Source organism: Meles meles, chromosome 3 (assembly GCF_922984935.1).
Source record: "Meles meles chromosome 3, mMelMel3.1 paternal haplotype, whole genome shotgun sequence".
Classification (NCBI taxonomy): domain Eukaryota; kingdom Metazoa; phylum Chordata; class Mammalia; order Carnivora; family Mustelidae; genus Meles; species Meles meles.
Genome location: NC_060068.1, coordinates 149,840,047 through 149,850,482, shown reverse-complemented (window position 1 = coordinate 149,850,482; position 10,436 = coordinate 149,840,047). Strand labels below are relative to the sequence as shown.

The window sequence follows — 10,436 nt, the reverse complement described above, 5'->3', positions numbered from 1 at the left end:
CCTGTTATCCTCCAAGAGCATTTTTTTTTTTTTTTTTTCAGGTGAATGAGTGACTGACCCAGCCAAGGGAGCCTGATCATAAGTCATCGGGCTCTTTAAGCACGGGGGGTTGGGAGTGGAGAGCTGGAGTACTACCATCATGCGTAAATAATCCAAGCAGATCCAGGTCCTGAGCCCAGCAAACACGTGCTGCCTGCGGAGCGTGGAGAGGGCGGGCACCCGGGAGGAAGGTCCCAGGCGGCCTGAACGTGCTCGCGCCCGTGGCCGCCGCCCGCGGCGCGGCCGTCCGGGTCTCGGAGCGAGCGCACGTGCGCCGGCCAGACCCAGCGGAGGCAGCGTCCGGGCACTGGCGAGGAAATGGAGGGCGAGGCGCTGTTCAGGGCTAGGGAACAGTGTGGGCTGAGTTTCGCCCCGAGAGGGGAGAGCGAGGAAGGAGAAGCTCTGACGGCCGGAGAGGAGAAAGGGAGGATCGCGAGCTAGGTGAGGCGGGCCAACCTAAAGCTTGGAGGAAAGGGGGGCGGGGCTGGAGGAGTCGCGGAATAAAAGCGCACCGGGAACGAGTAGCGAGCTTATTCCGAAGTCGGGGTCGGAAGCGCTCACACCCGGGGGCCCGCGGTCGGGAGGTGGAAAGGCGGTGGTTTAGGAACCCCGCCCCGGGTACAGCCGGGCTCAGAGCTGACCCAGCGCCCCCGCCCTTGACCGGACTTCCTCCTTCTAGCGTTAGCGACCGCGGCCTCACCCTTGGCCAGCGTCAAACCCCTCGGTTGACTCCGCCCGCTGCTAGTCGGGCGGGTGGGGGTGGGGCCCGCTTCCTTAGTGGTCGACGCTTGGTCGGCGTCCGCGTCAGCCGGAGCCCAGCGCGTGACGCAGCACGTCGACGTAAGTGACGCGCAGACCCGGGCCGCTCCTCCTTCCCTGAGTGAGTGCCGGCCGGGTCGGGGCGGGGGAGAAGAGGGGGGGCGGGGGAGGGAGAGGCGACCCGGGAGTCGTTGTGGGCCGCGGGCCGGACCGGGTCCCTGGGCGGCGGGAGCCAGGGCCGGGCAGAAGGGCTTGGTGGGCCGTTAGGGGGCCGCCACGGCTGTCGGGTCCCTTCCTCTGCCGGACTTGCGCGCCCCGGCGCCCGGAGCCTCCGGCGCTCTGCCCACCCCGCTTCAGCTCGCGTCTCCCCACTCCAATTAGGTCAGGCTCGGAGTCCCGCGGCCGCGGCTCCGGCCCCCAACGCGCGGCGGCCACCCGGCTCGCCTTTCTTTCTTCCCTCGCCTTCCTTCTCTTCTTGCCTTCCCCTCCCCCCCCTTTCTTTTCACGTAGCTGGGGTTTTGTTTTTTGTTGTTTTAGGCTTTAGGGGTTTTGTGCCTCAGCCCGAGCTCATGGGTGTACATTATCATGCTCCTCTTTTGTAGAGCAACCCGACGGCCATGGAGGCCGAAGAGACGATGGAATGCCTTCAGGAGTTCCCGGAACATCATAAAATGATCCTGGACCGATTGAATGAACAGCGAGAGCAGGATCGGTTTACTGACATCACCCTGATTGTCGACGGTGGGTAGAGTGGTGGGCAGAGCAGCGAATTTGTGGCTTCCGTTCTTATCTCCCCTTCCCCCACCCTCCTTTTATACCCCCCGTGTATGGCCTGTGCCTATTGAGTGTGCGCTGGGACCTGGCAGGGACTTGTCAGTGCCCACTCACTGTAGACCATGTTGCAGAAGGCTAGTTGACTGGTCATGCTTTCAACATAATCATCGCATCTTAACTTCTTTGCAGCCTTTTTACGTTTTCCCATTGTACACTTGAATGCAAGATGATGGTGTTGGAGATAGGGAGAATATCTCTAAATTTTTGGTTTATAGCCTTCCATACATAAGCTGCTTTGAGGAGACTTTCACAGCAATCATCTGGGAAGTGTTGATTCTTTCTAGTTTCCCAGATGGTCTTGGAGGGAGAATGTGAGATTCCTTTGCAGCCCTGGTACCCTCTTTGGGAAACCTCCAGGTCAAATGGGGTCTTTACCAGTATTGGAGTTGTCCTTATAATGGAGGCAAACGCGGCTTGGGTATCTTTTCTGTTTAGTGAAAATAGGCATCTCAAGGCAGGCTATTCTTAATTATAGAACTGCTGTATTGTAGGTTTACCGCTTCCAAATATTAGGCATTATTAACATGTTTTCCAGAGCAAATACATCCAGGTTTATGCTTATTCTATGGCTTTTTCTTCTCTCTTTCCAAATGATATATGTAACATTTTGGGTTGTGTTTATAATTAGGAGTTTTACATGAATAGGGTTTACTTTTGACTCTTTAAGTGGTATGAAGCTCCGTATCTCTTTTAGTTTTGTAAACTGGCTTTTATAAAACTGACTTTAATAAAGTCTTTGAGGTAAAGATGTGGCTTCGTGTCTAATTAAAATTGAAGTTTGTCGAGCAGAATATTCTGACTTTAGTTCAGTAATTTATATAATATTATGATTATATTATGGAGAAAGGTCTGCTTTATATAATTTCCTACTTTGTTTTTTGGTTTTACTTTTGATTTTTGAATATATGTGATTCTCTTTTTTTTTTCTTTTTCTTTTTTTTTTTTTTCTTTTAATCTAGGACACCATTTTAAGGCCCACAAGGCTGTTTTGGCTGCTTGCAGTAAGTTCTTCTACAAATTCTTTCAGGAGTTTACTCAGGAACCTTTGGTGGAGATAGAAGGTAAATGCTTGTTTTAAATACAATACTTAGCAAACATTATATTTGTTGAAGAAGTGTTAGTTAATTTAGCAAGATACCATGGGAAATAGGCATCAGTGGTTCCTATTAGGTGACTGGATAAATTGTTCTTTTGACACTTGAGAATTCTTAGTTTCACTAAGGTGCTTGGTAAAATGATCTGTCAGGAAAAACTCTTATATTAGATGGTAGATGTTGGTCTCTTAAAGGAGTCTTTTCCACTTCTAAAACCGGTGGTCAGTCTCTTTGGAAAATTTGTATTAAAAGTGAATCCCATCTTTGTTCAGTGGGCCAAAGTTTCAGACTCGTGGGGATGCTGCAGGTTACAGTAGAAGGTTCTTTATTAGTAAAGGTACATGTGACACGCACAAAATGAAATGGGCTGCCATAATACGGAAAAGGCTAGGAAAGATGAACTGAAGTAGCATTCAGAAGTTCTAGTGGTTAGAGTCTGGGATGGAAGGAATCATTCAGTAGATAATGCCTTAAAGTAGAAAATGATTTTGGTACTTGCTTGATTTTTTTATAATAATAGCTTCCCAAGTGCCAGCTATAGTGCTTTGCGTTTGTGTGTCTTTTCTGAAATTTGCCGCAGTCCTTTGAAATAAGTGGTATTATTTCCAATTTACACATCAGGGAACAGGCTGTAAATTGTTAGTTGCTCAGTATTGTCCAGCTAGCAAGGGATTCACTTGACGCTATTAATTACTATGCTTTTGGCTTATACTGCTACATTAGCTATCCCTCTCTGTTGTTCAAAACTGTAGGAAATAAATAAGCTTGCCTACATAAATACAGAATTTTAGTTCTTTCAGTGTTCTTGGATTTGTATCTTTTTCACGGTGTATATATTCTTTGTTATGAATGAGTTGCCTAGAAACGCTATTCCCTTGGGGAAATTTGGTGCCCTGGGGAGTAAAGAAAATGAAAAAGTTAAGCACGTTCCTCTTTTGGGTACATTTCAGTTTATCTAACATTCTGGCTGATACATCCATAGAAAATCTTTTCATTATCTGTGATGGACAGAGCCACAGGCATAATGGAACTCCACAAAGCTTACTAAAGTGAGAATCTAGCTGCCTGTACACTATTGGTTTCTATTACAGGGCAAGATTTCATCCATTCATTTACCTGAGGTACTGTGTGATGCCATGCAAGTTATTTTACTTCAGTTGCATATTTTCCTCCTCATCTTAAGAGGCCTCATTACTTTATAGGCTTGTAATGATTAATTGAACTAACATATGCAGAGTGCTGAGCGTAGTGTTTGATGCATTGTTTAAGCTTTATAAATTGGGTCTGTTTGTCAAATTGAATACCTGTTATGTGTTGTGCACTGTAGTAGAATCAGGAAGTGAAGAACTGATGAATAAGATAGCCCTTAAAGAATTTGCAGATTTAATCACAGGTGACCAACAGGTATAGAAAGTAATACCAAAAGTGTTGCAGAGACTTTTATTGTGGAGTGATGTAGCTGAGGAGAGAGAATGAATTGTTTGGTCCACCTTAGAGAGAGGAACAATTTTAAAAAGGAGTTGACTTAAGCTTTTTTTTTTTATTTTTTTAAGATTTTTTGTTTATTTAAAGGGAGAGCACAAATAGGGGGAGTGGCAGAGGGAGAAGCAGGAGCTTCCATGGAGCAGGGAGCCCAATGTAAGGCTTGATCCCATGACTTGGGATCATGACCAGAGCCTAAAGCAGACGCCCAACCAACTAAGCCATCCAGGTCCCCCTGACTTCTGCTTTTTATTTATTTTTTATTTTTTTAAAGATTTTATTTATTTATTTGTCAGAGAGAGAAAGATCACAAGTAGGCAGAGAGATAGGCAGAGGCAGAGGGAGAAGCAGGCTCCCTGCCGAGCAAGGAGCCCGATATGGGACTCGATCCCAGGACGCTAGGATCATGACCTGAGCCGAAGGCAGCTGCTTAACCAACTGAGCCACCCAGGCGTCCCGACTTCTGCTTTTTAGGCAGAATCTTAAACAGTCAAAAAATAGGTGACCCTTGGTGGGGAGGGAGAGGGTGGTGGGGTTATGGACATTGGGGAGGGTATGTGCTATGGTGAGTGCTGTGAAGTGTGTAAACCTGGCGATTCACAGACCTGTACCCCTGGGGCTAATAATACATTATATGTTTATTAAAAAAAATTTTTAATTAAAAAAAAAAAACAAAAAACAAGTGGCCCTGGCTAGAATATGCATTGCTTTTGGAGCAAAGAGTATATCTGGAGAAGTAGGATCTTCTCTTCTAGAGACTAACCACCTTGAGATTGTTTCTTGTGCCTTTTAGTGCCTCTGACCTACTATCTTCATTATAGTATAGTACTTAGAAGCTTTATGGACAAATGAGAAACCAGAATGTAAGAACATTTCTGTTTTTGTTACTTGCCAGATTCAGGTTTTAAAAAATCAATTTGGCTCAGTGTTTTCTTAAGCCATTAACTTTGGGATCACTGTACAACCTGTCTAGGTCACCTGGCTATAGAAAAAGCCTGGCCATATAATTCGAAAACCCAAGTTTCCTTTACTGTTGTCAGTTGTATAAGCTTGGACATGTTGGCTAATGCTGTATATATATATATATTTTATTTATTTATTTTTTAATATGTAGGATATGTGAAGTAATTTTGCATTATGTCATGGCATTTTGAATTTTATGACACTGCTGTTAAAATCCTCTGAAGAATACATTTTATTTTGTTTTGATTTGGGTTTGCTTTGTTTCTAGCAGGCAGTCAACCTGCTTTAGGTTCAGACTGCCTGATGTGGACTGTGGATGTAATTCCTAAAACTTTTGTTGTGTTCAGGTCCCAGGTGTGCTCACCTGGGTGGTAGTCAGCATCATAGTGCAGTACTCAAACGCTTTGCTGTGCTGCCTCAGCTCAGTTCCACACGAGTAACTCGGTGACTAGAGCAAAACTTATTCACAGAGGACCTTTCTCTAGTTCCTTCTTCTGACTTCTTCTGCACTTTACCTCCAAGGAGTAACTTTTCCTGATCGTCTGGCTAGAAAATGGGGGTTTTAGCTTCCGTGTACTGTCATATGCTTCCCACAGTGGGATCCGTTTCCTAGACAAAGCGGTGAGAGAAAAAAAAATAAGATTTCTCACCATGCTCTTCAGATCATAGTATGTTTCCCAGCTCTGTGAGAAAGAAAAACTTTCTGTAAGGATTAGCACCTGCTTGGTGGCCACCAGCCACCAGTGTGCAGCATCAGAACTGGAACTTGCTTTGAGGCAGGGCTGAGAGGAATAAAAACCAAGTATTTCCGGACCTGTTTATACTCTCCATTCCCTTTTCTGGTTCTCTAGCCAGAAAGAGTTTCTTCTGCAGCTTTTTTGTCTGTTCCTGCTACCTACGAGTGGGATTTGGGCTGTCTTCAAGTCAAGTTGGGCTATGTGGGAGGAAAAATAAAATCCCAGGAAACTCACTGCTGTTCTTTGCGTTTTGATTTCTCTCCCCAGCCTGCTTGTTTCTGTTTGTCTTTCAGAATCCTTATCAAAGGTATTTCGGAATACATTTGCTTTATGTATTCTTCCCCGGACTTATGATTGTAAGCGGTGGACAAGATGGAGTGTGGGGAGTGGATGAGTGTGTTTTCTTCCTCTTAGCTAGAATTGGAACCCCCATCTCTAAAATATGAATAATGACCTCACTCTATAGATCTAGAATGCTACCCTTTTTTGCTTCTTCCTAAGTGAAAAAAAGATGATTCAGGTTAAGGTGTTCATATTAACAGTTTCTTTAGACACTCAGAAAAATTGCGTTCTGCTGCACACTTCTGTTATAAAAGGAGCAAGGGATTAATTAGTAAGTGGGCTGGGATTTGAAAGTTACCAGACTAGTCTTGATGGGGAATAGTGTCTTCATAATTGCATCTGTCACTGTGTCACTTACCTGGGCGGGTGCTACCAGTTTAGTTCATTTTAGCTGATCAGGTCAGTGATTTATTCCTAGAACTAATGCTGGACTGGCAACTTAAGAAGCACCTAAGATGCTTATTTAAAAAAAAAAAAAAAAAAGTTGCCTGTCCCACTTTTGATTCTGGAGATCAGAGACCCATCCTTTTATTAAGTCTACAATGATTCTGATTAACCAAAATTGGGAAGTAAGTCTACAGTTCCTTATTCAAATCCTTGGAGGCTAGATGTTTCTTGAAATTATAAATTTTCTAAAGATAATGTAGTCTGTGTAACATGATACTCCCAGTGGGGTCTAGGGTGACATCCTATAACCAAATAATATTTTGGAAGAATAGCATATTAATATTTACTCTAAGTGGGATAAAGACTATAAATAGTCCCATGTCAGTTCAAATCAAATTTTGCTTCCAAATTTATGGGAAAACTTCGGTCTTAAGAGATTTGGGGGACTTTGGAATTATGAGTAAGAGATTATGAGCCTGGGGCACCTGGGTGGCTCTGGGTTGAAGCCTCTGCCTTCAGCTCAGGTCATGATCCCAGGGTCCTAGGATCGAGCCCAACATTTTGCTTCCAAATTTATGGGAAAACTTCGGTCTTAAGAGATTTGGGGGACTTTGGAATTACGAGTAAGAGATTATGAGCCTGGGGCACCTGGGTGGCTCTGGGTTGAAGCCTCTGCCTTCAGCTCAGGTCATGATCCCAGGGTCCTAGGATCGAGCCCAACGTCGGGCTCTCTGCTTCCCTTCCTCTCTCTCTGCCTACTTGTGATCTCTGTCTGTCAAATAAATAAAATCTTTAAAAAAAAAAGAGAGATTATGAGCCTGCAGTGAATTAAGTCATAGGTATTCAAACTCTTCTAAGCCTGAATGTTTCCTGCTGTCATCTTATGTAAAAATCTTTTTTTTTTTTTTTTTTAATTTTTTAAATGTATAACTCTTTATTTTGGACTTAGGAGTCAGGCCATCTGGGGTTGATTGTAGTTTTCATCACTCAAGTAACTTGCCAAAGTCACAGTTATTAATTTCTGTGCCTCAGTTTTTCAATCTGTAAAATGGAGGTTACAATAAAGTTCTCTATAGGATTGTTGTGAGGATTGAGTTAATAATTGTGAGGTGTTTGGAGTTGTGCTTGGTATTTGTAGTGTTATGTGTGTGTGGTTTTGTTTTATTTTAAAGATTTTATTTACTTGACAGACAGAGATCACAAGGAGGCAGAGAGGCAGGCGGGGGGTGGGGAAGTGGGGGGGTGGGGGGGGGGGAGGCGCCAAGCAGGGAGCCTGATATGGGGCTCGATCCCAGGACGCTGGGATCATGACCTGAGCCGAAGGCAGAGGCTTTAAACCACTGAGCCACGTAGGCACCCCTGTGTGTGTGTGTGTGTGATTAAAAATCAAAATCTCATTCCACTTCAAGAAAAATTTACACGTTTTTAGAATGGACTTTTGCTGCACTTTTAAATATTTGGTTAAAACTCCTTAAAAAATTTTAGTTACTCTCCTATAATAAAGAATAACATGGTTAAAAGAATAGCCAGGAAAAAAGATTCAGGAGACTCAAAAGTAACCTTCAAAGAATCCAGTTATTTTAGTTTGCTTATTCAGGTATGTAAAGTACATAGGAAAAACATAAAAGTATTTTTATATTTGCAGTTGTGTATATTGTATGCAGTTTGGACATGGGCATTTTTTAGTGTGAAAATTCTGTGTTAAAAGTCGTTTTCTTTTGGGACACCTGTGTGACTCAGATGGTGCAGCATGTGACTCTTGATTCCAGGGTTGTAAGTTCAGATTCCAAGTTGGGTGTAGAGATTACTTAAAAGTCTTTTAAAAATAAAGTAGTTTTCTCATGGTTTCAGAAGATTCTTGTAGCCTTACATTAGCAGATTGAAATAATAATATTTATCATTGAAGAGCACAAACAAATAGAGTATCTTTTGGGCCAAAATTTAAACCTAAAGCTTGTAAAGAAAAGTTGGAATTATGGAAGCTTACTTTTGGAAGTGACTTCAGCTCTTATTCATTCCTACTTTGTGTGTCTGCATTTTAGGGAGCATTGTGTCAGATACTGTGAGGTGAGTGTACAGAGACAAAAATCATTTCCCTCAAGTAGCTTAGAGTCAAGAGATGCCCATGAGTTGTAATTGTCAGAACAAGTACAGAGTTCACCTGAGGGGCGGGGGAAGGGTAGACCATTAAAGTTTCATTTAGTATGTGGCATTAGAATTGAGCCTTCAAGGGTGGTAGGATTTATACAAAGATAAAGTGATTAAGCATTCAGGAAGGAGGGTAAGGGTTAATAAAGACAAGGAAGCTTTAGAAGTGAAGGGTTTGAAGATCAGTATATAGTATGGGATTTATAGAGTTTAAAATTTGGAAGGAAAGATAGTGGTAAATAGAGACATAATGTGAAGTACCTTGAAATAAAGGCAGAGTGATATGGAACTTAATTTGCTGAACTGTGGAAAGCCCTTGAAGATTCAGAGCTGAGTTGATGCAGAGATCTTACAGTAAAGTAGCATGTCTGACCTGTAATAGCCCATTCATAGATTTGAGTAGGTAGGTAGGTCATAAGGGCCTTAGAAATCTTTGGGAAAGATCTTAAAGCACTTTGGTAGTTATTGTTGGAACTTGGTACAGTCTTACTGTACCATTAATGAAAATTCCACCAAGAAATAATTTTCCAAAATTCAGATACTAACCAGGTTTTGAACACTGCGCTTTTTTTTTCTTTACTGATGTTAGAAAATTTGAATCAATGTGAGTACATGCTAATGGACATCTCTTTTTCTACAGGTGTTAGTAAGATGGCCTTCCGTCATTTAATTGAGTTCACATATACAGCAAAATTAATGATACAAGGAGAAGAAGAAGCCAATGATGTATGGAAAGCAGCAGAGTTCCTACAAATGCTAGAAGCTATCAAAGCCCTTGAAGTCAGGTAATTATTTTCTTAGCGACACAGTTATACTCAGTCGTGTACACCTTGTTAGTCTAGATTTTTATTATATGTTATGCCATAAACAACTGACGTTTTAAAATTAAGACTATTTAAGGATCTATAAAATTCTGGATACTGATTGCTCTTTCTCTCACACTTGATTTCTTGTCCTTATGTAAAAACTGCTAAGGTTAACTAAAGTAGCATGTTTTGTGTCTAGTGAGGAGGACTAGGCAGCATTTAAGGAGTTATCTGGGTCCCTGTAAACTGTTCCGTTGGATTTGAGTTACTAATTGCACAAAGCCTTACTCTAAAAAAGGTTTGGCTTACCAAGATTAACCTAATACTGTTTAAAAATAAGTGAGGAAATGGATGAAGATTAATAGACGAGATGGGGGCGATAATCAGTGAAGTTAGAAATATGGTAGCCAGTACACCTGCCGTTTACGTCTGTATACTTGCTGGATGGGCTAAATCTCGCTCTGAACTCTAAAGCACCTAGTGCAAAGAGAAAGGAAAGAAAAATCCTAAGTTACATTATGAATGGTTATGAGAGCAAACCAGTTGCTTAGAAGCAATTCCTGGTATTAAGACAGAAAATTTCTCTCTATGAGTATGTATTAAGTGATACATTAAATGATGTAACAAATAAAGACTTCCAACATCTTACATAATGAATATTGGCACCGTAATATAGTGACTAAGAACAAGAGTTCTTGAGTCTGGTAACCTGGGTGATATCCTAGCTCTACCATTGTGTGATCTTTATGAAGTTACTCGACCTGTCAGCAACTTGACTTCCTCATCTGTCAAATGGGGATAAGGGTCCTTTCTACATAAGATTATTTGTGAGGATTAAATGAATT

General features: G+C 42.3%; 1 protein-coding gene across 5 annotated transcripts in view; it reads left to right on the top strand.

Annotated features, from left to right (window-relative positions):
* Positions 1-216: 216 nt before the first annotated feature.
* The window catches only part of ZNF131 (zinc finger protein 131), a 31,084-nt gene continuing 20,864 nt past the window's right edge, over positions 217-10,436 (top strand). The window contains exons 1-5 of one of the 5 annotated variants that reach the window (XM_046000647.1): positions 217-480; positions 719-879; positions 1,401-1,539; positions 2,592-2,693; positions 9,426-9,570. In XM_046000647.1, the coding sequence (XP_045856603.1) occupies positions 1,416-1,539; positions 2,592-2,693; positions 9,426-9,570 (371 nt within the window). In that variant the 5' untranslated portion in view covers positions 217-480; positions 719-879; positions 1,401-1,415. Of the gene's footprint in view, positions 481-718; positions 920-943; positions 1,180-1,400; positions 1,540-2,591; positions 2,694-9,425; positions 9,571-10,436 lie in introns of those variants that run through there. The other 4 variants (XM_046000648.1, XM_046000645.1, XM_046000649.1 and 1 more) reach the window with 4 other exon arrangements.